Below are 27062 nucleotides of genomic sequence, written 5' to 3' on the forward strand. Positions count from 1 at the left end.
GAAAGTGCCTGTTTTTATGATAAGTGAAAATCATTACATGTTTATTACCAATTATGCAAAAAAATACATATATTTCAAGTACTTAACTGAATGCCTTTAGCTCATATAAGAAGTAAAGAAAATACAGCCTTCAAAGTAAGCTACATTTTCATCTAGCTGATCCTAGGAAATAAATGAGTGAAGGGAAGCAAATTATAATAAAAGAAATATTTTAAAAATACACAGAATAGAACTGTGAATTTTCTGAGAATTTTCTTCTTTCCCAAGCCCCAAAATGATGCACAATCTTTACAGGAGTTCCTTTAAAACTTAAAAAGTATTTTTCACAGAAACTCCAAATTCCTTTGGGGGGAAAGAGTTGATTGCATATCCCTCTGAGTCTAAAAGGCTGACCATATGAACTGAATTATCCATGACATGTACCTTCAGACAGTTGTAATGTGATATTTCATGTAAATCTAGACCATACCTTGGACGTGAGCCGCTGGCAATGTTGATTTTATTCGGGAGCTCAGATAAGAAAAAAAACTCTGACATCCTTGCTAATCTGTAGTCGTTAACATGGAATTTCCAACATAAAGAGTATAAAAGCATCTAATTTGCTGTAGCAAATTAAAGGAAAACAAACTTTGTATTTCCCTTTCCTTTTCAATGTCTAAAGTTACTCTGTTCTTGTGCAAACAAAATTGTAATTTTCAAAGGTTTTTGACATCATCATCTATCTTTTGAAAGACACATTTCAAACTTCACCTAATCTGTAGAATGTCATTCAATTTGAATCTGAAGGATTTACCCATGGTAGGAAGAAAAGTCCTAGTTATGTTAGGATTACTAAAAAAAAATAAATGCACTACTTTACATAGTCTTCCCAGTTCATATTAATTTATACATAAAAGCTTGGGTAATGCTCTTTTTTTTTTTTTTTTTTTTAGAGAGAGATTATTTAACTTCATTTTTCATTCATAGCATCTCCTAGCCTCCCGATGTTAGCCAGGGGCTGGATTGTGTTATATGTTTTATGTGTGCCATTTTCTTCTAGCAATGTTCTGTATTATGTCCTATCAGTATTTCAAACCATTTACCTCATGTTTTCTTTTGACAAATAATTTAAAATATTGAATAGAAAACTTCACCACAGATTTTCATGCAGGTGAACTGCAGATCGTTTAGTACACCCATAGGACAAAATACAATATTTTGTGCAGATGCAATGCTTTTTGGTCAGCTATTACATCAGTACAGCCCCCTGTTGACCAACGCCTGTAGAAACATTTAACATCACTCCTCCATCAACGTTACAGCATTAGCTTCTGAAGAACTTGAAATATAAACAGGCACTGGGATGCAAGATTGTCCTTATTTACAATTCAAGGTAACAACCCTAAAATATCAGCTGAGGTATAAGAATTAAAAGCTGTTATTTCCCCAAGTAATTGGATAGATGGAAAATAGTTCTTGAGTAAACACTGAAGAAAATCAATTAACGTTTAGAATTTCAAAATGATTCGGCTCTTTACATTGTATTAGGTATAAAATAAAGCTTATTTTTAACATAGTCAAATATTTTGAAATTATAAATAACTGGTATAAGAGTCACAAAACCAACAAATTGATTTAGCTGCATTTGCTACATAGCTTGACTGAGTTGTCTGAAGAAAAAGCACTGCAGAAAGAGCTTAAATTTCTCCCTCTTCCTTTCAATCAATATTTGAGGCAAAGTTTCATCTCTAGGGCCCTTAATGGCAGGAATTCCTGGAGCCAGCAAATGAGTAATGTTAAACCTATGATTAGATGATGAGGCCATCAAAGACACTAGACCCTAATGCTTCATTCCACTTTATTCCTGAGAACTGCAGTAAAGCCAAGGACTGGGGAAGAAAGGATTGTAAGTCATTCCTTCCCTCAAGTAAAGGTTTCAAAAGATGTTAAAAAGAAAAAAAGAAAAGATTTCATGGCATGAACATAAGGCTCAAAAGCTTTAATGGATCTTTTGGAATTTTCCTGGAACCCAGGACTTAACCATTAGGTAACAAATTTTTCAAGTGCTCTGCTGGAGAGGGTTTGAAGTTCAAACCCCACTGAGGGTTCCTGCTAGGGATGTATGTTTCTTTTACTTTTCCCTAACCAATATCCATCCTGGCTAAGCAGAGAAAAAAGAAAAAGAAAGAAAAAAATATAAGAAGAAAAAAAAACACAAAGGAAAACAAGATCTAATGATTTCCTTATGACAGCAGCTTGAAGAAACACAAGCTACGGATTGGCAAACAGCAGGTAAGTTGGAACTCCCTCCCCCCACTTCCCCCCAAAGAGTTGTAAATGTTAATTATTTTTTGATAGATGAATCAAAAGTAGATCTTCATTTCATTTGCCCCTGAAAATGTATTTCTTTTCAGTACATTTTTAGTGTAGATACTCCAAGTGCAACTGTGAATGCTCAAGGAAAACTGCAAACAAATTTTTTTCCTCGGTAATAATATAAAGAGTTAATGTGGGCATTATATTATATATATATATATATATATTATATTAATATATAATATACATTTCACTGATATTTTACATTTGCAGAGGACTTGATTACTGATAAATTGGTAGTAAGTCTTTCGAGAAGTGAAAGAACTTTTAGATTATCTGGATCTGTTAGGCCATTGTATTTGCCTTATATTACATAAAATGGGTCTGGGGATAGCTTATTATCACCAGCTGTATGCAGGAAGTTAGCCAATAACAATTCAGAGAAATTAAATCAAAATTGTGATGTAAAGAATCCGAATAGTCAATGGAATTATTTTAATTTGGAATATTTTACCTGTAAGAGCAAATTGATTCAGATTTCTGAGAAATCAGTTACTGCTATGCTAAAAAAACAAAAACAAAAAAAGCTACAGAATTTTTTAAAATAGAAATATTCTACCTTTGTCACTTCTTAAAGAATACTTCAGCCATGCTCCTTTGCTTTTTGGATATGACATCAAATATGTGGTATTTTATGTTGTGTACCAGAAATAATAAAGCCACCGTAAAGCATGGCTTAATGAAATTAGTTCAAAAGACTGATTTTAAAAATAAAAATAATATTATTTTCATGTACTGTAAATGAGAACTGTCTTGACAGAGAGTTCACACACTGGTAAAGTGGATTATGTATATCCATACAGTTCTAAAAAACAAATGCAAATATACTTTGTGTACTCTTTCAATATAGAAGAACTATGATGTGGATATATATTTTAAAATTTATAATTTGTATGCTGCCAGAAGAGATTAATTTCTATTTTCCTGTAAGGAAATGAAAGAATAGAACAAACACCAATGCACAATTCACAGGTTGGCAGTAGTCCAGCACTATGTTAAACAACCATTAAAATCATAATCAGAGAATGTCTTACCTGTGAACAAAGCAGCATAACAAGTTCAACCACTGAAGTACTAGACTTCATGCAAACCAGACCTGCAAAAAAATAATCAAAAGTGAATTTAAAAGATTACCAGTTTTTATTAACTATAACTAAACGGTTTCAGGAATTCCATAAAATCTCTGTACTGTATTTTTTTTAATCACTTAAATTCAATGACAGAAGTTTCAAACCAAATTCTCTGAGAATTTCAATTTCAAAGATACTTAAGTGTTCAGGAACTGCCAAGGAATCACTTCGAAGAAAGGCTGTACCAGGATCAGTACAGAGAGTTTTCTGATCACACCTTTTTGTCTTTTATCTCAGATTACTATTTAGCAAAATAAATAAGAAAAATCTATCCAGCCATCTACTTATATAATCCAAAGCAACTCACTACGTGATAAGCATAAGAAAACAATCTTTGAAAATCAAATCCTGTAAATGCTTAAAAATAAACTGATCAGATACTAATGAGTAGTGAATAAGGTATCCGCACAGAAATTAATTCAATTTTCATCTGGCAACTGACTTTGAAACTTTGAGTAGCAATGAAAGAGGCACTCTTATAAAATCTATTTCCTAGCAAATTTAGAATCTCTGTAGTTCAAGCTTCTTGAAAATCTTGAATTCTGCAGCATATTCACAGTTTTTACTTAATTTAAATAATTATTATGTGTCAGATTACCACAGTTTTGAATTTTTTTTTTTTTTTTGCAGCTTTGGAGATGCTGATGAACTTTTGGAGAAAAGGATATCAGATGTAAATACTTAAAAGATGTTCTGAAAAAAAGGAGAAGGTAGGAGAAGGAAACTACACTTTTAACTTTGGTAGCTTCTATTTTCTAAAATCAATACATTGATATCATGGCTTAGGGCATGGAAATGATTTTTATGTGCCATAAAAACGATGAATAAACAAATAATTAGGCTTACAACAAAAGAAGCTGAAAAAGAAGCTGATGTACTTTGAGTAGGTTTCAACAAACAGCAATTAGAGACAAAAGCACTCATATGCAATAGCAGCAAATATATTTATTGTGGGTAGTGGATAAATACCCTTTTGTGCCCATTTTGCTAACAACCCCATCCTCATTGTACAGTAACACAGAACACGCTGTAAGAAGCCACTAGGATTCCATTCTATCAGATATATGAGCAGACAGTTAAGTAATGAAATAAGAGGCAGATGTGAAAAGCTCATTTAGGGAGACAATTGCTGTAATTGATCAGCTATTCTCATGCTCAAGTGCTTGAGGATCAGAAAGATTAATGGGATACTTATCACCTGCAGGCTACCTCCACTGTTTGAAAACTGACAAAGAAAATCCAAACAGAAAAGCAAACCGAACAGTTAAGCTAATGCAGGTAGGAGCAAGAGAGATATATCAAATATCTTATCAGAGAACAAGTTTTATTGTGAATTAATCCCATATGAGGGCAGCTCTGAAAGTAATGCCTCCTAATTTATGGTTCCAGCTCGCTATGTCAGAGGCAGATGTTTGTGGTACGGCAGTAGAGGCTGAACCTTCCCACCAATATTCCATTACATTTTGTTGCTGTGCAACAGATGGCAGCACTGGGGCAGTCTGACAGAAAAGCATCTGACATGGAAGTAAATAATAATAATAAGTGTATGAAGTAAAGCTGTGTCACTGAATTCCTCCATGTGGAAGTATCACCCATTGACATTCATTGATGCCTGCTGAATGTTTAGAGACGCTGAAACAGTGTGAGCACACTGAGGCTGTGGTGGTGTGTCAGCAGTGGCAACAGCAACAGTGATCACCTCCACTGGTGCAGATTTTTACAAGCATGGCATGCAGGCTGGCAGGTTCCTTGCTGGTGAAAATCAGAATCATTTGAGTTGGAAGGAAGTCTTAAAGGACATCAAGTCAAATCCCCTGCAATCAAGAGGGACACCTACAGCTAGATCAGGTTGCTCAGAGCCCAGAGTCCAGCCTGACCTTCAATGTCGCCAAAGACAGGGCATTCACAACCTCTCTGGGCAACTTGTTCCATTCTGTAGCTGAGAATTTGCTTTATCATATAACATTATTGTGCGCCTTGTACCTGTTGTAGTTTCCATGTAAATAAATAGGAAGCATTATTTTTGGAGCAATCTATGTATTTTGTCATACCAAAAAAAAAAAAAAAAAGAGGAAAAACAATCAAATACTAACACATTTTCAGTGACTCACTCATCTTTTCCAAAATCAGACTTCAGATGTATAAGAACAAGATACAGACAAAACAAAGCTCTCAGAACCAATTTTACATTTTACAGTCTTATAAATTTATATATATATAATATATTATGTAACAAAGATTATATGTTATGCATCTGCTGAAACCAAGTCATGTGTTTGCATGGTTTTGAAAAATTAAAAAACTGATGCAAAAACCCCACTTTAAAAAAGACAAAGATAATAAAAACTTTTTTTTTTTTTAATTTGGTTTTTAATTTCCAATGACACTCAGTGATATTTAAGCCATGAACTTCAAACAATATAAAAAAAGTTGAAGCATTGCACAGATATTTAAAATGACAGAATGTATGCCTAAAATAAAAAGACAGGATAAGTACTTGCTATTATAGAATCACTGAATCACAGAATCCTCAGAGTTGCAAGGGACCTTTACAGGTCACCAAGTCCAACTCCTCTGTAATGAGCAGAGACACCTACAGCTCCAACAGGTGCTCAGAGCCCTGTCCAGCCTGCCCTTGAGTGTCTCCAAGGATGGAGCATTCACTACCTCTTTAGGCAACCTGTGCAAGTGCCTCACCACCCTTACTGTAAAAAACTTCTTCCTTATTTCCAACCTAAATCTACCCTCTTTAAGCTTGAAACTATTTCCCTTGTTCTGTCACAACAGACCCTGCTAAAGAGTCTGTCCCTCTGTCCCCTTTCCTGTATCTCTACTGAAAGATACAACTAAATAACAAAGATATCAACTAAATAACAAAGATAATCCAGTTGTAATGACATAAATGCTTTATAATTAATAAAACAGGACTGTGAAGGAAATAATAATTACTTTAGTGCAAAGTTTTCCATTTAAAATCATAAGAATATTAATATTAATATGCCTAACTTTTTAAAACCTTGATAATTCTAAAGGGCTAATTACCCCTTTAGGACTGAATCTAAAGTCTGATCTAAAATTGATGCCTTTTCTATTTGTCTGGACGTGGGCTGATAACTTCTTGTATACCAGATCTAATCGACCGTGAGCTTGGGTGGGGTGTTCTGGCATTGGAAGGGAGAAATGAACTGGTTTTGGTAAAGTTACAAGAGGATACAGACCTGACATCTAGTTAGCGTATTAGCACACCCATTCATTGTAACCAGCTCAGTAATTGCCTGCTGACAAAATAAACCACTGATAATATCCATAACACCTCTGATAACCAATGGCATTTGAAATTAAATGTTTGAGGAGATAGATTTACTCAACAAAATTGAACAAATAGCTAGCACAGAAATTGTAGTACTTTTAGCGTGTGAGAACAGGGAGTTAGGAAAGCCCCATAAAAAAGCTAATGGTGATACAGATACCAGGAATACCCTTCACAGAGAGCTCAGTCTAAAGCAGTAAGAGCAGATTAAAGTGTGCAACCCCTAGTTATAAATAAGCAAAGTCAGGACAATTAATAGAAAACAGAGAGCCACATGCATCTTGATGAGTGGGAAGAAGAAAAAAAAACAAACAACATAAGTACTTTCTATTCATCTTTTTAAGTTCTTATAGGGTACATGGCTGGAGGTAAAACAGAGCACGGAAACGCAAAACACTCAGATCAGAGACACTGTTTCACCTCGTAAGTCTCTTGCTTATCAGCCTCCTACTCACACTTCAGGGACTTCATCAGCTTGAATCATACGGGGAAAAGTGTGTGCCCTCCATCATATGCTCCATTTCCTCCTTTCTAGATACCAAGCCCTCCATTTTTGTGTCCCTTTTGTTTCTTTCCTTCTTTGCTTATTCGTGATTAAGCAGGAAAGATTTGAAATATATATATTTTTTGTTACCCAAAACACAATCTTCACCTGTCGAAGGTGCTGTGGAGTCAACAGTACAGGATGATACAAACAGGTGAGGATTAATGGAGGACAGATCCATTTGAGACTGTTTGGAAAAACTGACATTGCAACCTCTGGTTTATGAAAATTCCACATAATCAAAAGTTGTAGGAGTAAGTTAAGGAAGAAGCATCATCTCTCTCCTATAGAACTAGCATACTGTTGCTTTCATAATCTCATTTTTTTTAATTAGTGCAATCCTCTGTTCTAGTAAGCCCAGCTTGTGCTAAACGCTGTAGAGCTGGTGCTAGTCATTTCCTTCCTCAGATGTAGATATTCTAACAGACAAAGAGCAAAGGAGGAAGAACATTTTACAGGCAAATGAGAAGGAAGAAAGTGATTGAGGAATCTTCATAAAATCGACACAAGAATTTATAGCATGAAGCAGAATAAAAACAAATTCCATGAGCCCCAAATGCAGGAACAACAGCACTTATTCTGCCTCATCATACTTTTTGGGATTTCACAGAGATTTTTAGTGTTCAAAATTTTATTAATTTTAATATAATGAGAAACAAACAAAAAAAATGATGTAAAGCTTTAAAAATGAATGGCTTCTCTGATTGAGGAAAGCATAGAAACTATTCTTGGTTCTCTTCCCCCACCACTTAGCTCCAAAAAGAAGTATTTGCAATTCAAACTAAAACTATTGCCTGCATTCTTCAGCTGCACATAAGTTCTTCCTATACCATCTGTATCAAATGCCATTAAGGAAGCTAATGTAATTACCAAAATACAAGTGGATATTTCCTGCATACAGCAAGGTTAAAAAGGTCACTGTCTAACTGAATGGAGTACGTGCTCTCTATATTTGCTGTTCTTAGTGCTTTTCTTCATAGTCTATTCTCAGTCCATTAAATATAGCCACAAAAATTCAGCATTTAATGGCAACAATGACCACATATATGGATACAAAAACTGGGAGCATCAAGTGCATGACCTTAGCTAATCTGGAATAAATGATGTATGCCTGACAATTATCTTGAAATGCTCTGGTTTACATGACTTCTTTTTCAGTGTTCTTCCGAGGCCCCAAAGATATGCTAATTATTTCTTTTCACTATTACTTATTAATGTCTAAAAAAGATTAATTTCAACATTACTATTTTAGTCATGCCTGTGGCATTAATCAAATATCGGGTTAAAAACCTTGAAGTCACCATGCTGAACCAGTCAGTGTGAATTTCTACTGCAAAGAAATATAATGTAGGCTGATAAAATCATTAAAAAAAAAAATCCTTATGAAATAAGATCATGGTTTTGAACTTCTTTTCATTATTATTAATACAATGTGTGTATGAGTTTAACTGAATACCACCACAATTTCATCTGGTCTTTATCAAAGTTTGCCTGCATTTTCTTTCAGTGCTTTTACTTCGTGTCAACTTAAACCCTTATTGGAACTGGAACCAATTGTAATATTAGCAAAAGCAAAAAGATAGAAGTTGTTATATCTTATGCTGAACTTAGATAAAAAATTGTAACTAACTAAACCCTAGAGATTGCAGAAACTGCATAAATATTTTACTCAATTACAGCTTCAATTCAACTGAAAAGTCTCAGGTACAGATAAAGAAAAACTTGAGAAAGTTTACACTGTTAGGCTGAGACACAGTAAAAAGTTGCTCTTCACATGATGCCACCAAAACACTAGGAGCTTAATTTTATATGACCAAATAAAGACATTCTATTATATATATTATTTTATCAACGTAAGAGAAGTGGATATAACACAATTAGAAAAGACCACAAGGTCCTAAGATCCTAAAAGGTTCAGAAAATACTAGAATTCTCTTTTTTTTTTTTTTTTAACTTACATTTCCATAATGTCAGCTATTTTCTCTTTCCTACTGCTAGAATTTTTCATGTAATTTAAACAAACTTGTACTGTTGTTCCACATAGCTACTGGTAACTGTGCACTGTATCTGCTGCTACAGTCCTCACTGCTTCATGTACCAAGAGACAAAATAGGAATTTTCCACAGGTAATTGTCAGAAATGAAAGATGTGTTTTCATTTTTGGTAGACTAGTGTTCATTTCAAAATTTGTTAGCAGTGGTACAAACAGTTTAATGACAGTTCATGCTGGTGACAGAAATTAAAGCATGTTTCAGCTTTGATAACAGTATGAAAAAGTGATTGAGATATTTTAAATGGAAATGCAAGTTTTCTTTCAAGTTTGTTATTGCAAGATCTTTCCTCTTTTAGAAAAATCATAGAAAATGTTTTCTTGAAATCTTTTACTAAATTGAACTTGGAATTAGAGAAATGAGCTTAGTTTGGTTGTGTGGTTTGTTTGTTTTTTTTTTTTTTTTGACTATTAATTAAAATTATTTGGACAGTTTAAATCTATAGTATTTCTTCTTGTAATTCAAAGAAGCCTGGATTCAAATTCATGGTTTTAATCAACAAGTAAGTTGCTAGCAAGTTCATCAACGATGTGAAAAGTATGGTGGAAAAATATAAAGGTAAGGAAAAAGTTTGGAAATATGTAAAACTATTAACTGAAATGACAGATTTTCCTTTTCCAAATGAACTGAATATCAGAAAACAGAGGCAACAACCCTTGCCTAGGAAAAAAAAGAGGAATCAAAACTGTATCAAATAGAGTGAGACATCCAGTTTTCCAAAAGAAAAAGAATTTAGTAGCTACTGATCAGGAATGGTAATTGTTTTTTTCCAATTTTAAATGACTTACAATATAAAGGACTGCATATTAGTCAAAGTTTGTATTTGATGGACAGTTCTTCTTGAAGAAAGAGAGAACAAGAGTGAGAAATTAAGAAGATGGTAATTATTCACCAAAAACAAGATGTGTATTAAACAGAATACAGTGTTTTGCAAGAATACACTCAAAACTGGCTTTAGAACTATAAATGACTACTCATATACATATATATATGTCATAGTTTGTAGATGTTTGAATTATACTAATGGTCTTAATTTATGAAAAGCAAAAGTTTGCAAATATTTAGTGATAGCAGATGATAGTCTGCAGATGGAAATCATAGTCATGTTGCACAATAATTACAGCTCCACTTTTATTAGATGAAAGGAAATACTATTCCAAAGAAAATATACTCCCTAAAATAACAGCATCAGGCTTACAGATTTAGCAGTTCTCCTCAGTAGCCTTGGCTGGCAGAATATAACATTTTCACAAACTCTAGGGACCAAGAAGGAAGGCTGTGTTAACACTACAGCCCATTCTTAGTTGAGCTAGATCTCCTTTACAGAGCAAAGGATGACACAGGAAAACATGATAATTGTGCACTGGATCCAGTACTTCTATAGTCAGTCAAGACCATTGTATTTCCATACTCTATACATAAGAGATACATTTTAAAATTACAGACTTTTGTAGTCTGATCCTATGATCTGTAATGGCATTGACAAGAGTCTTGTAGTGATGTGTGGAACTTTTGTCAATTTTCCATTAGTGTCAATGGATTGCACAAATAAGTGATCTCCTCAATTGATGAATGAGAATTTAATCTATACAATAGAAGCCACCACCATTCCATTTAATATCTCAGTGAGATTTTCAAAATGGATCCATTTTTTCAATAAGAGCCTGTGGCAATTCTTTCCTTGACCAATGGTCCATTCAGATTTAATCAATACATGCATTTGTGTTTCTCTGGCCTTCTCTTAAAAACAGTATTTCTTTAAATGGATTAGTTTTCAAGTATGTGTTCTGATGTAGGGAGAAATCAATCTACTGCTATCAAAATGCCATACCTGATCAGTTTTAAAAATCTTTCAAAATTAATATCAACTATCATATGTCAATTGAGAAATTACTCCAATTAGCAAAATGACACAAAATTATTCTCCTAACATAAAATAATACAACTTAAATGTTAATTATAGGAAACCAATTCCCTGCTAAATTTAAGTGCAACAGATTTGTTTTGCAATATGATATTTATCATATACTATAATTTAGAAAGTGAATGAGTTTCGTCCTCTAAAGTCCTCTTTTAGGAAATGGATCAAAGCAATCAAATCTCAGTGAAGACCATTCTAATTTTTATTATTTTTTACTATTATTATTATTATTCTTTTTGGAAACACCTGAGTGACCAGTATACAAATGCAAATATGATCATGGAAGTCTTCTGATTCCACCCAACATTACTGTTTGCTGCTCTTAAACTTGTGGCTACATTTTTTGCCACAGCCACTGTCCTGGATATTTTATTTCAATGGGTGGAATGAGAAAAAAAGGAACGGAAAATGCTGAGTGAAATATATTTTTTGTTTGTTTGTTTAGATGGTAATTACTATCTGATAATTCAATAACGGGGGAAAAAATCTTAGTTTCCACAAAGGACTCTGCTGACCTTGGTTGGCAAACATCTGATTGTTCTCCCATCCTGAAGCCTTTCTGACAAATGGTAATCATTTAAAAAGCATCTCTCAAAACACAGAACTATACACAGCTACAGATGTCTTGAAATAACTTGCATTTCTTGTGTTTCAGTTTCCTTTATTTACTTGACAGTAACATTGTTATAGGCTCTCCCTAGACCTGCTTTGACATCACTTTGCTATCTTAATTTGACACATCACAAGTGTCTGTATTGCCTGACAAGTTCTTTCAGCATGAGGGTTTCCAATTGCAAGAAAATCTCCTCAGACAAACATCACTATTCGTATAGGATTTGATCCTAAAATTCACCATGCCAACAGACAAAAATAAGAGATGATATAAGACAATAAGACATAGATATTTAGCTTTTTTTTTTTTTTTTTCCTTGGGAAGAAAACGTTGGCATAAAACTAGGTTGAACACAGTAGAGACAATTCCCTTTTAGCTCTCTTAGTCCTTGCAAAAATAATTCTGATTCTGTAAGGAGTACAATTGTAGACATCTAGATGAATAAAGCTTGAAGGTTAATTAATGTTTATGCTATTGTAACACCTCTTCCTATCAAAAATGAATCTTGAAAATATAACTAACTTTAAAACTTTTCTCTAGTTCAGTTATTCAAGAGTTTTGGCAGAATATTTTTTGCTACTGCCTTGGAGGCACAGAACCAAGCGTATCCATATGCAATGGGATGAACTACTGAAGTGCCTTTACATCATCAGAGCAAGTAAGGGAGTTTTGTTAAACTTGGTTACCAATTACAAGGTTTCAGTCTGGGTCATAAGTGCAGGTGAAAAGTAGACAGAAATTGAAGGAATATGGAAGGAGAAACTGTGACCAGCGTTAATGACATTAGTTTTGTAAATAAACTGAATGTAGAGACCAGTACAGAAGATTATTAAACTACACTTCATGAGAAATATATCTTTCAGGGCAAAACCTGATACAGAGATGTTATTTGCAGCCTATAGTTTACCAGTTAGGTAGTTCTCTGGAAAATATTGCTGGGATAATAAAGTAGATTGATTCCATTTTTAAGCCTGTAGAGGAGAAAGGGTGGGGCAAATACCAGCCTGTTTCAAGTCCAAAATCAGGCAGAGTCCCCTGCTGAGTTCTGAATGATGAATTAAGTGGAATAAGAACCGGAGAACCTCTGCCTGTGGGGAGCTTCAGTCACAGCACGAACATCCTGTAGATTCTGAATACTTTTTTGGCATACCACCTCGTTTTTCTTTGTATGTGGACAGTAGAGGAGAAAATAATATGTGTAAAAAAGGTGGCTGTTCTTAAAAAAGTTGTACAACGGTTCTTTGGTCCACTGTAACAGCAGTGCTGTATACCTGATATGATGAATCGGCTTATAGGAATATTACAGTAGTGCCTGAACATGCTAATTTTCTCAATAATAATTTAAATAATTTTTTAAAAGATTTCCTTGGTATAGCATCAAAAAGATTTCTTTATAATCTTATTTTTTTCTCATCTTCTAGTAAGAGTGAAGCTTTATGAAAAAAAAAAAATAAGAAAAGCTGGAAGTTAGGATGAGAAGCATCTATCTTAAGACATAGGAGAAACACCAAGTCATCAGGGAGAGTATTCTACTAGGATCTTAAGGCAAAAAGACCTGTCCTTTCAAAGCCTTAATGGCTTGCAACTGGCTTGCAGCCAACATGCTACAAGCCCAGCACTGCTGACGGTAAGTGGAATTTGAGGATCATAATCAAGCCCCTGTCTTCCTTTATACAGGCTCCAATATTCTGTGCACTTCTTTATGTGCTTTCAAAGAGCAAAATTGGTATTGTGTATTCTAATCATGCAATTTCTACAGTAGCACTTTCAACAGATATTTAATAATTTCTATCATTTAGTGGCTTCTGTTTCTTTCAAGGACAGCTTTCAGAGGTTCCTTTCAGTAAATCTTACTTTACCTGGTTACCAGCATTTTTTTTTTCTTTTTGTTTATTCTAAACTTTACAATTAATCTTAGATTTTCAGTCATTTGCTCCAGCAATAGAACCATACCTAATGAGACTACACACACTTTGGATTTTAAAGATGCCTTGATTACTAATTAATGTAACAATGGTAATATAATCAAAGACATATAAACAGAGTGCCAACAACTATTTCTGCACTTAAGTTATAGTGGGACCACACAAGCCAAAGACAAAAGGGAGGGCATAAGCAGTTAACCCCTGTTACATAGTCTAATATATCTTAGCAAGTGTCCAATTTATTAGACAAGGATAGAGTGGCTCATATGTGTAATTAATTATTGGCAGGTTTATGTTCAAGAAGGTGCCAGATGCTATGCATCTTCTAGTTGCTATTCGGATCTCTGATCTGTGATGTTTCCTGCCATGTTAAACATCTGCTCAGAACATACTTCTGTGCACAGGAACTTCAGAAATGCAAGAGTTAAATCTACAAAATCAGATGAATGTTGTCCTCTTTACTTTCTAGTATTTATAATGAAATCTTTTTAAAGGCATCAAAAAGGCTTCATTATGTGAAAGAAAAATGTTCTGTAACTGGTATGGAGGCATTTATAGTTTGAAGATTTCACTGTGGATAAATAATTGAGATTGTGCTGTGGCACTTTTTCTTCAGTTCCTCTGAAAGCAAGATTTGGGATCTGTCTTTTCACTAGAAACAGATTCTGAAAAAGTGTGAAAGATGCAAGACTTTGAAACTCGGCTCTGCTGGACTGCATATAAAGAAAGGGGTAGATCTAAATATCCAATTAGCCTTTCATCATTTTATTGCTCCTACCATCCAGTCTTCTGGAAACCAAGTGTTATTTTTCTGCCTTCATCATTACTGGAATTGGCAGCGTTCTTTAGTAGGAAACACCTACAGTCCCAAGGCAGTCAGAGAAAGAAGAAAAAAAACAAACAACAATACGGAGCCTTCCAGCAAGATGATAAGAACTAATTAGAGACAGAAAATTGATTGCAACCAGCACATCAAATCTGAACAGCCAATAAATAGAGGTTTTAAATTCCTTATTATTTTTCTGTTTATGAAGGGCTTACAAAATGTGTAGATTGGATTTCAGTCAGCATCGATAGTTTTAACAATATCAGTTGGAGGATTTCAAGGGTTTTCTTGTCTTTTTAAAAGTTAGCATGAAAATGAAATACACAAAAGCATCCTCATTCTTAAACAACAATCGAATCTTTTAACACTATGAAGTCATTTAACATACAGTTAGTAATAACTCATGCTTTTAAACTTTCTCATGTTATCATTCCAATCTAGTTATCTAAGCAAGGCTTATTAAAAGTTTTCAGATAGTAGCATGATTTCAGTGCAATCTTTTTGCAAGTTTTTTTCAGTGGAAGATAAAAAGAAATCCATGAGCAGAAACCCTACTTCCACAAATTGAGGAAAGTTCTCTTCCGGAGGACTGGACCAGGCAATTGACTGGCTGAGCTGTGCTAAGCTTGCAGCATGATTTCTTATCAGACAGAACAGAACGTACGCTGAGACAACGAGGAAGCATGCAGAGAAAGGAGCAAAAGCTAGAAGGGGCAGAGAAAGAATGCATTATGAACTCCTTATCCTTGGAAACTAGCTGAGAGTTCATGCCTCCGTACGAACCAAAGAATCCATAACATTCCTGACCCTGACTGACACACTGCAAATGACATTAACCTGACCACTGCAAAACATCTTTCCCACATGAACATTTTTTAACTTTCACCTTGACTTCTAACAGGAATCCTCTGATGTCCAGTAAGGTTGAGATCATACTGTACTCTCTCCTGGCCTGCAGCTCAGTGTTCAAAGATTGTGCTGTGCTATCACTGGTTTTATGATCCTTTCCTCTGCTATCCATAGCCTCATAACAACACAGTGTTTTATAAAATTTGCAGATGGACAAGATGAGCTTTCCTCCATTTAAGCACTACAAAATGATAGTATGCCCCAAATGCTAGTACATAGCAGATGCAAGTTGATGAAGAAAAATTCATGTAACTTCAGCCTCAGCTAAGACAGTACTGGGTATCATTTCTTTAACCAGACACTAATTTTTAAGGCAATTGTGGATACCTTTTAATCATCCCCTGATAAATGGGCTGAGTAAAAGGCTGATTCTTGCCACCCAGAGCACCCATATAAGACTTATATTCACCATGCATTATATTCGCCATGCATTCATACACCAAAATGCGAAGACCAAACTTTAGCTGGCATGAGCCTTGCGTGATTGTCTGAATAGACAAGATTCTTGATGCAGAGAAAAGAGAAAATGTCTCACAGACCACACAAAAATGAGCTTCAGAGTAATGATTAAAGAACTTCACTTAAAGAAAAAAAATCTTTTTATATATATGAATGCATATATGCCTATAAAATCTAGAAAGAGACTTATTTCATAGTGATCTGAACAGTCACTTCAATGCCTCAAAGACATGATATATTCCCAACAGCATCTGGCCAACAGCAGAACAAGCAGAAAAGTACCTTTTCTTACAGATCTCTGCAGATATCTAGATGACACCGTGGTATATCTTCTATGACCATATGAATAAATGCAGAGATTGCAACACTAGAGCAAACGATAATGCAAACTTAATACCATAAAGTGCAGGGTATAGCCCAGAGGAAATGGGGATTTGCAGATTTCTAAGTGATACTGAAGCACCAAAACCCTTTGGCAAATACATTATATTTTTCCTCCTGAGAAGCTGGATTGAAGATTCATATTTAGAAAGAAAATGTAAACCTCTTACAAAGACAACAAGTAATATTGTTCTCAATACTTGGGGGGAAGTCCTAGTAAAGTTTTCCAATGTTATTTACCTTCATTATGCATTCAGTTAGTAGAAAGATATCTTGCATTATCTAACTTCTTTTTCCACATATAGCATCGGATTCTCTCTTCTCTTGAGTACCTTGGTTAAAATCAGTTGCTTGTGCTTCAGTACATAGCGTCTATCTATCTACTATCCATCAGTCACTCTTGTGCCTTGCTCTTTCACTGCTGTATGTGTGTATCAATCCTGAAGTACTGACTAAAGAGCCGGATGGTAGTAGGGTGGCTGAAGTTGTGCACAGAAATATCTATTCTTTCTAACCATCCATGGATTGGACGTGTCTTTGTTGCCTGAGCACTGAGTTAAAAGTGCTCAGAGTGCACTAACTGTTGTAACAATCCCTGCATTCTTTTGGTGGTTTCTTCCCTCATCTCCTGTCTTCCATGTCTCTGTTCTTTGTTCCTAGAGATTGGACTCAGCATTTGGCTACACTGAAATTTGTTTTTTTCCTTGAGTTGCAATTATTCAAAAAAAAAAAAATGATTCAACATCTCTGTTCAGCAAAAAGCCTTTTCTTCTCATTTTTATAGCTTTATCTAGTCAGTTAGCTTTGCCAGAAACAATTCAATACTGTAATCGAGACTATTGATAAAGGTATCAAAGTAGGATAAAAAAAAAGTAGCTCAAAGGAGTTTCAGCACTATGAATAGCTTCAGTTCTTGCTTACATGCAGTTAAATTTTAATTAAAGTAAATTTTAAAGTCATAACACTATGTTTATATTTATTGCCTAGTTAATAGTTAATATTTATTCATTTATTTTGTTCAAAACATTTGTTAGTTGCTGTGCCTTAGAATGGGAAGAATTACCAAAAGTCTTATTAATTGAAAGAAAACATGGAGACACAAACAAAAATATTTTCTTTGTGGCAGAGTGAGTGTGCAGAATGAACAGGAAAGGAATGTTCTGCAAGCACATGCACTCACTCTGCGTTACAGCATCTGTGCTTCTGATTACAGCAATAATACAAAGGTGCTGAAAAGTTTCGAAGAGAAAGCCAAGGGCCATTTTAAGTACTAAATAGTACCTTCTTTCTTTCTTTTTTTTTTTTTTTCTTCCTTCCCTCTCCCCCAAGGAAAGTATAAGGGTCTTCCTTCTCAGAAAAATTATTATTGTGTTTTTACTAATGCAAAACTTGTATTTATTGAGGTAACTAGAAACAAATTGTGCCTGCATTGGTAGATGCCACAGTGATGTTGCACTTGATGTTTTTGGGAACTTTTAAAATAGTGCCATTTAGCACTCAAGTTCTATCTATAGTTTCCAAAGGAATGTTTTGGGCAATTTTTTGATTGTTTCAAGAAATATCCTGTCAAATATCATACAAAGCAAGTCCTTCACCACTTCTATTGAATATTTTCATAGGGCCATGTGGTGAGTTAATGAGGAGAAAAATTTTCTACTCCTATCAGCAACAAAATGTATTCTGTTTCACCTGATTTGAATTGTGTATGTATCAGAAACATAAGTGTACGCCAAAGAAATTTGTAAGAGCTCTTTTGGAGAAGGCATATCTGGCTGACGGTCTACCTAAGTAATCATAGAGGAAAATGAAAAGCATTGGTAAAGTTTATTTGGTATCTCAGCAAAGGGAAGGGAAAGGATCAGATGTGACTGTGCTTCAATTGGATTTATTGCAGCTTAAGACACTGAGTACAGCTGTACTGAAAATATTTTTACTCATCTGCGCTTGACAAAAAGAGGATATAGCTTTTCTTTCAGATACAGATCACATTACACTTGCCTGTAACATTTTCACCTAAAGGCTAGAATGTTGTAATGCACTTTGCATGGAAGGTATTTGCAGACCATATGGAAACTAGAGTTAGTGAAAACATACCTGTGCAAGTGTCAAATGGAACTCCACAATGAGTACAGCTAAGCTTAAATATGTGACCTACACATATTGCATGTTTGTTTCCAATTAGATTCTATACGGACAATTTTAACCTTTGCAACTTCTGTTCTCTGAGGCATTAAAGAACCTGTTCTGTTGATGAACCATAGTAATAGGGGACTGTTTTTGGTATATTTTGTTTGAAGCTATTTGCAGTCAACTGCAAATCAGTCACTTTTAAACTATCATTGAGGACACTTTCCATGTATAAAATACTCTGGAAAATTGATGAAATATTTGAAAAACTGTGAAGTGTGAGATACTTTGAAAAAAATAACTTGTTTGGGAACAAAAAAAGCCAACTATTTCAGTAAGTAAATGGATGAAGAGTTTTACAAAAAAAATATGTTATGCAGTATCAGATAGGGTTCTTAAATGCGATAGGATTCTTCTGCTACCAATTTACACGAACAAACATGAATTGTTAATGATTTTGAATGAGTGGTCTTGGTATTTGGTCTAGAACTGACTAGATCATTGCAGCCAGATCACTTCAAATCCACTCAAAATTTAAGAAGTCATTGCTAAGGTACTGAATATCATTTCCATCAGGAAAACCTATGTGAAAGTCTTCCATGGGACAGAATGTTGATACAAGCTAAAGAAAATGAGGTGACATGGTTTGAATTTAAGATATTTTGTTGGAAGTTTGGGACAGACTAGCTGTCTGACAGACTAGGTGAAATAATAACTGTCCTATATACATTTCTCCAAGTAGATATATAAACAACATCTATCTGATACCATCAGATATTCTGGAAAGTTTTCATAATTAACCTGCTTTAGAAGTATTACAAATTCTTTTCTGTTCAGAATCTCACATCTTTATTTTGCCATCAAGGTTGTCTGAAAGTTTTCAGATTTAATCAAAATCTGAGTGAGAAAATTCTTTATATCATATGCAGGTGTTAAAAGACAGCAATAATAGGGAAGATATTTTAAGATTTAATAATGAAAGAGACAAGCCTTGTATAACGCAACAGCTTTGTGTGTGGTGATCAATTTGAAAAAAAAAAAAAAGAGCACCTTCAGACTTTATTAGTTCCTTCTTAATTGTTGTAAATACAACCTTTATATACAAAGCACAAATTAAACTATTTCATATAGAGCTGTCAAGCTAAATACTACTGTCAGTGAAAAAAATTCAAGTTTAAATTATCCACGCCCCACAGGAATTCTGTGTATTCACATATCTTGAATCACTCCACGAATAATCTCTGTTTTGCAGTCGTTATACAAAGAGCACGTTTGAGGGGTAAGACCACCATTAGTTTTCAGTAAACAATGACAGGAAATTTATCAAAGTAAATAAGGTAATGGACTAGGAGAGAATTTAGCATTTTTTTTTTCAAGTGGAATTTAACTATGCAAGATTAGTTTAGTTGAGATCAAGGGTGCAATGAAGACAGCAAAGATGAGAAATACATAATGACTGTGAAAGCTGCCCTGTTAATAAGAAAAGAAGTCCAACTACTTCAGGAGAAAACAGACCCTCAGGTCCTGAAGCATGCGGTATACAAATTTAACCTGTGTATGGATTTGTTCTTTACAGATTGCTATTTCAATATCTTGGGGTGAAAGTACTGTCTTTTAGGAATTAACTCCATGTTAGATTCACAACCAATGATTCATGAGAATGAATAAGATGCCTGAGTCACAGAAGACAGCATTTTGAAAGGCAGGCAAACGGAGTACGGGAAGAATGCTACAGCCAGCAAAACCTCATCTCTGAAACAGGCAATGACATAAATTCATACTGCCATGTAGTCATGGTGTTCCTGCAGCATCTTGCTTTTCAGGAGATCATATGCAGAGAACTGTTGGAGCCCTGTTTAGTTTTTAAGAACTTGTTAATCTATACCTGAGATGAAACGAAGACAATTTTATCTATATTGTACAAAAACTAAAGTGTAATTAAATACACTTTAGTTCAAATATACTTTAGTTGTCAAAAAGAAGAGGGTAAAACCGCTATGAATTTTGCAATTGATTTTGAAATGAAAGACTTGATGAAATCCTTGAAACATTTTACAGTCATCTCAATGTTCTCAATGAGTTGCTCATTAAAATGAGAGCAGCAACTTACTCATAGCTATGAAATAAAGAATACAAAACATCGGAAGTTTCCAAGAATTATAAAGCTACTTTACCATTCCTTGTATTAAAAATTTAGAACAAAAAAAGGAAAAGGATATTTAAAAGATTTTAATCATAAAATTAAATATTTCTAGCATTAAGAACAAAAGAGGGCCAATGTGAGGATCAACAAAGACCCTAGAAAGACTATACTCTAAAGTATTTAGAGAAAATGCATATATAGTAGAAGGTGTTTTGACATTTGAACACAAACTGTGTTGTTTGTTTGTTTGTTTGTTTCATAGATCTTCACACATTACAAGCCTCGCACTAATCACAGAATAATAGAATCATAGAATTGCTCAGGTTGGAAAAGACCTCAGAGATCATCAAGCCCAACCACAACCTAACCATCTTACCCTAACAACCCTCCTCTAAATCATGTCCCTGAGCACCACATCCAAACAGTTTTTAAACACATCCAGGGATGTGTTTAAACTCAACCACCTCCCTGGGGAGCCTATTCCAGTGCTTAACAACTCTTTCTGTAAAAAAGTTTTTTCCTAATATCCAACCTAAGGTTCCCCTGGCTCAACTTGAAGTCATAATGACTTTTTCCTCTCAGAAAAACAACAATACTGTGTGTAAGAATAATTATGAAAGGAAAAAAAAAATTAATTGGCTGAATATGTGCTTCTGGATGTATGATGTAAGAACAGTGCATGCTCATGTCAATTCACTGTTTTGTATGCATTTGCATTGATTCATTACTTCCTGCATAAGCTTACCCTATTCACACTTAGCATAATTTCTGCATTACTTACTGTCTTACTTATGAGAATTTATTTTCCCAAATTTTATAACTACATAGCAGTAACGTTAACATTACTATACATTAAAAAAACTTTTCTTAATCAATCAATCAATTTAATCAATCATTGATATTAATTTCCCTTGGGATAACTCTTTACCAACTGACCTACCAGAGCAAACAGCGCCCCTACCAAATCCAGATGCATATATCAATAATGTTAGACCACATTCTTCAATTTATTTTCTTCCATGCAAATTCAATACACTTTTTTACAGTATCACCCGTTTCTCAAAATCAGGATGAAAAACGCAAAAGTATTCTGAGAAGGGAAAAGCATATTATGGAGAGGTTTTTGCAATCCATGATGACAGAATGTTATTTCCTGAGTTACACAGCAACTCAGGGAAAAAAAAAACTGGAAACAGAAGCTGATATTTCAAATTACTTAAAAAAAAAAAAAAAAAAAAAAAAAAGTTAAATAGGAATAAGTTAAACCACAAGACATTAACAACCAATTCTTTTACTTATGAAAAATCATTGAAAAGTAACATTTTTCATATCATTCTTCTAATAGCTAAATAAAATAGAATGTAACAGAAACAGTACCTTCAATCAACAGCTCTTGTCCGTGACTGCCCAATAATGTTCGGGATAGAAAAGGGGCAAAATCAACAAAAATTTCTCGCAGGAGAGGGGCCACCTTTTCTAAGGCTCTCTCAAGCTTTGCCGTGATACTGTGGAAAAACAGAGACCATGATTTGAGGAAAGATTAAAAACTGGAAGTTAAATGATGTCAAACCACACCTGTTTTTAAAAGTTGCTATAAGTTACTTAGAGAAAAGGAAGACCATAATTTAACTAAATTTTATGGTGCTTAAATGGTTCAATATAAACAAAAAAGCCATCTCAGCCTCAAATTCTACAGCATTTACAGGGTACTCCAAAACAAGAACAAATTTTATTCTCATTTTTAAGATTATTACAAGAGTCATTTATTATTTTATTGTACATCAATTAAGGTTTAGCATTTAAAGTTTATCATATAAACACAATAGGAAGGTGAGAGATTCAAGTGTAACTATTGCACCTATCTCAACTTACTTTTTATATACATTTGAGAGCTTGAAAAATGTTTATTCATGTAAAGCAATCACAGATAGCTTGATTTTTTTCTTCAAGCTTTCACATAACATATGTGGTATTTCAGTAGTTGACCAGAAAATGCATGAGAAAGATCTAGCATAGGAGTCAAGGATATCAACATACTTTTCTTCAACTTTGAGGCAATGTGATCACAAATTAAGCCAATCAGATTCCTTTTTTATGCCCTCTTCACTTTAAAAACTTGACAAGGCATAACACTTGTGCCCTCTGAAACTCTTATGCCAAGATTAAAAACTTGCAGTGTTACTTCAGAGAAATAAATTATTACTCAAAAAATATAAACTACAGTACATACATATTCTGGTCTACCAATATATGAATTTATATATAATTTTTTCAGACTGCTTGTGTCAGCAAGTATTTTGTTCACATTGGAATTACAATACCAAAATATTATTGTGTTTAAAGGAACATTAATAGGAAGAAGTTTTATTTATTAATAGAAAACAAGAGAATGAACACTGACTTTTTAAATTTGCAGTAGTATCTACCATCTGCAAACTATAAATAAGACTCATTTGAGTCATATGAAGATTCCTACATTTGAAAAAAAAAGATGACATTATAAACAAAAAGGAAGGTTTCTTTGAATAACTTAAAGTGATTTTATTGAGTTCCTATAGCTTATTTTCTTTCAGCATGCTGCCCTCCCATTTCAAATTCAGATACTGATTTTCTGATATTCTAAAGGAGGTTTCCATATCACCAGTCTTTGTTTTATGATAGAGCTTCTCTTGAATCTACTTGAAAAACTGATGACTATCTTGGAGTTTTTCATTTGAAACATGAATCTATACTAAGATTTTGCTGCTAGAGATTAAAAAAAAACAACAAACCAAAACAAACAAACCTGCTAGATTAATCAAGACTTCTCTAAATTATAACTTTTCATTGCAAATTTATTTATTTACAGAACAGATTTTAAATCCATTCTGATTTTAGAGTTCATTTAACTCTGACAACTTTATGTACAATTGAAAAAACTTTTATTTAAGAATCCAGTGACACAGAAGCTTTGGATGTCTTGTTAATCAACACCCTGGATGATAATAAACACCTTACTATTAAATGGATTACTGATGGTTTTAGTATATTATGGATCTATTAATGGGGAATTTGGGATAGTATTCTGTGAAAGCATGAGATCAAAGTTTAGCACTCTTCAAAAATACATATCAAATATCCGAATTTAATATTTAAATGGATTAAAAAAAAAAGGAAAAAAGTCTTGTTTGCCTTGATATAAATCCCTGGTGCATTTACATGTTGAAAACTGACTGGAGTTCTGGTCCTCTGATTTCAAAAATAACAAACAGAATTAAGAAAAAAGCATAAAGAGACACCCAAAATGATTCAGGAAAGCAGGTGGCCCATCTACTGAATTTTTGGTTCACACTCATGCACAAAGAGCAGCAAAAGAGGACAAACAGCCTGATCTGATACTACAGCTGCTTCTCATGTCTATTATACCTTATAATGCACCCTGCAATCACTTGGAAACTCTCTGGGGATTTCATGACTGAATTAAGAGTTTTAAAGGATATTCTGTAAAAAAACCCAAAGTTTTCTCCACTCCACTTGCAGATATTTTTAAATGCAAAGAAAATTTTAATACCATCCAAATTCAAGATTCTTTATTTTGCAAGTAAAAGGCTACACATGTCAGAATATAAATTATATATGATATCTATCATAAAAGTACACAAAAGTAATACATTGGGACAGGGAAGACTGAAAGAGCACAGCAATAGTATCAGATTAGAGGAAACACTTTTCAAACATTGAGCAAAAAAAGCAAATAACACTGTGAAGATTTCTTATAGGCTAGTGCTGGAATTAGCACAAAAAAAGGAACGGAGGAGATTTACTTTTAGAGGGAGAATTAGGTATGCAATTTGTTTAGTTCAGCCATGAAAACAGGTTTACAAAAGCCTACCAAGAATACCAAGAACAGTTTTTATTAAACCTAATGTAATACACAGTATAAATTGCAGGGAACCCAAACAGTTCTTCAAAATAGTTTGTTAAATCTAAATAAAAATCCAAAGAGTCCAAAGACCAGTGATTTATTTCAAGGGAAATGATAAAATTCCAACAAAAAACTTCATATAAAAATTTGAAATGCAAAGCATATAACCCAACAGACAAGGAATTCTGGAAATTATTGAAATCGCTACTATAAAAACTAACATTGCTATCTGAACCATTTAAATTACTTCCTTGGTAGGGTTTTATGCTCAACAGTACCATGCTATTAGATGTTATACAGGTTTACTTTCCTCTTCTAAATGTAGCAAGCTTATAAATGGGAAATTACAGAACAATCAATTTGCTCTTTATCAATCAGTGCATCATTCACCTCTTTGGATATTAAGCCTAATTTCTGTGTGCCTACTTATGAATGTGCATAAGAAAGGAAGAAATCCAGGGAAGCACAAACGCTCACAGTTATCATCCAGACCTTGCAGTAAGGATGGATGCATTACTTTGTAATGGAAGAAGAAAATCCTTCTTTCAATTTTATGAACTTAACCTCAAATTGTTTTAAAGTTGTACTGCAGAAGAAGCTAGTATAGAAAGACAAGCAATAGGAATTTTAGAGGGTAATTTTGAAGGAGTATTAGCTATTCCATGGCATGTGCCCCTTGCTATACCAACTCAGATCTAGCATGCCTTTTAGTTAGCTACATGAATGCATGTCCGGTTTCACCCTTTCCAACCTAAATAGGGCTTTTGTTTGCTCAGAAGAGGTTTTCTCTCCACTCCCCAGTGCCCTGTTGCCCAGCTGTGCTTGTGTTCTGATTTTTGCTTTCACTGATAGCAAAGAGCTGGTCAACTAAAAAATAACTCTTAACAAAGTTTCAGTGTCTGGCATAGTTCAAAGAAGTTAGAATTTTCAGTGAAGTACTATTATAGTACTATTATGGCCTGTACATTCCTAGTATTGCAAATGTTTGTAAATATCCATTGAATTATACAAATAACTACAGTAGAGCATACAAAAGAAACTGAAACACATTTTTACGTATTTCTTTTAACACTGTTTTGCATGTATGAGGTTGTTGTAGGAGGAGAAATGGTAAAAGTTAGAGCTTGTATACCTCATGTTTTCAGCTGAATCCTCTGGCATTGGAGCAACAGTTTGGACGGCTGGAAGATTTTTGCTGGTAGCACCATTCACAAAGCTGGATGACGAAGAGGAAGAAGAAGATCCTGAGTCTACTGCACCTGTCCCCCAAAAAATACAGGTCTTAATTCGGTCTGAAAAAATACAGCTTTTAGAGACTTTCAATATAGCTCGTCTTATTAATCTATTTTTAAGTAAAGAAATCATGTTACTTACTCTAAAACAATTAAAAACATTCAATGTGAGTATAATACAAATTAATACCTCATTTTGCTGGTATAGTTATAATAAACTTAAATAACTACTGAAAGTCAGGCAAAATAAATCCTTACCTCATTTTCATTATTCCCAAATTACATTCCAAAGATGAAAATATTTTTACATCATCATGTAAAGCAAGATCTTTCTAAAATAGAGGTATATTTAAGATGAGCTTGAGTGGAGAATAGAAGCTTAACTATTACATTTTTTTCTATATATACACACTTCTTGGCTGCCCAGTTGCAACTATAGGCAGAAAATAGAATATAAATTTAAATAAATAACAGAGAAAATAGAAAACACACATTCCTTCAGCAAGTAATGGTGGAAACCAGTGTTCAAAAGAATTATAATACTCTAATAAGATTCTAATTTTTACTTTTTCAGTTTCTTTACTCAAGTCAAGGAGAATTTTTAGACCTTAAAAGCAGGGAGGGCAGCGAGGGTATCATTTCAATGGGTTGTGAACAGCTGCTCAGAAAAAAAAGATGCAGACAGAGTGTACATTTATACTTTATGTGATCTGGGTCAGAGCTAAGGGCTAAACTTAGACTCTAAATGCCAATCTATCATGTTTGCTGAAACGGCACTGTGAGTTCAGACTCTCTGAAGCAAAACAGAAAAGGCATACAGTGGCCACGAGCGGTAGCAAGAGAATCTTGATAAATGCTGTCAGTGTTCTGCTGCACAGTCACTGTGTAATACATCATGGTAACATAGGTATCAACAACAGTGGTGCAGTTGGAGGGATGGCTGTGCTACCAGAGTTGGGGGTGACAAGCAATGAAGAAGATTTAGCCAGGTTAGCAATGAGAGATGGGAGGACCCAGAAACTGAAGCTTAGGGATCAACTGTTCCAACACTTTTAAAAATGATAACTGGTAACTCCTTGTTGCTGATCAGTGTTATCAATTGTGATATAGGTGTAAATATCTGCATATATATATATATATGTATCAATTTCTTATAAATAAAAAATAAAATCTCAGGAAAGCCTTTACAGTTTCATAACTGCTTAAGCAGCCATCTGACAATGAAGTTGAGG

General features: G+C 34.0%; 1 protein-coding gene across 5 annotated transcripts in view; it reads right to left on the minus strand.

Moving 5' to 3' along the window:
- NBEA (neurobeachin) overlaps positions 1 to 27062 on the minus strand; it is a 472765-nt gene that overhangs the window by 252047 nt on the left and 193656 nt on the right. For all 5 annotated transcript variants that reach the window (XM_090133132.1, XM_090133143.1, XM_090133133.1 and 2 more), the window contains 3 exons: positions 25731 to 25857; positions 22072 to 22199; positions 3390 to 3451 (listed from right to left, as the gene is read on the minus strand). In XM_090133132.1, coding sequence (XP_089989258.1) covers positions 3390 to 3451; positions 22072 to 22199; positions 25731 to 25857 — 317 coding nt within the window. The remainder of the gene's footprint in view (positions 1 to 3389; positions 3452 to 22071; positions 22200 to 25730; positions 25858 to 27062) is intronic.

The sequence above is a fragment of the Phasianus colchicus genome, chromosome 1 (assembly GCF_987193195.1).
Source record: "Phasianus colchicus chromosome 1, bPhaCol1.hap1.1, whole genome shotgun sequence".
NCBI classification, from domain to species: domain Eukaryota; kingdom Metazoa; phylum Chordata; class Aves; order Galliformes; family Phasianidae; genus Phasianus; species Phasianus colchicus.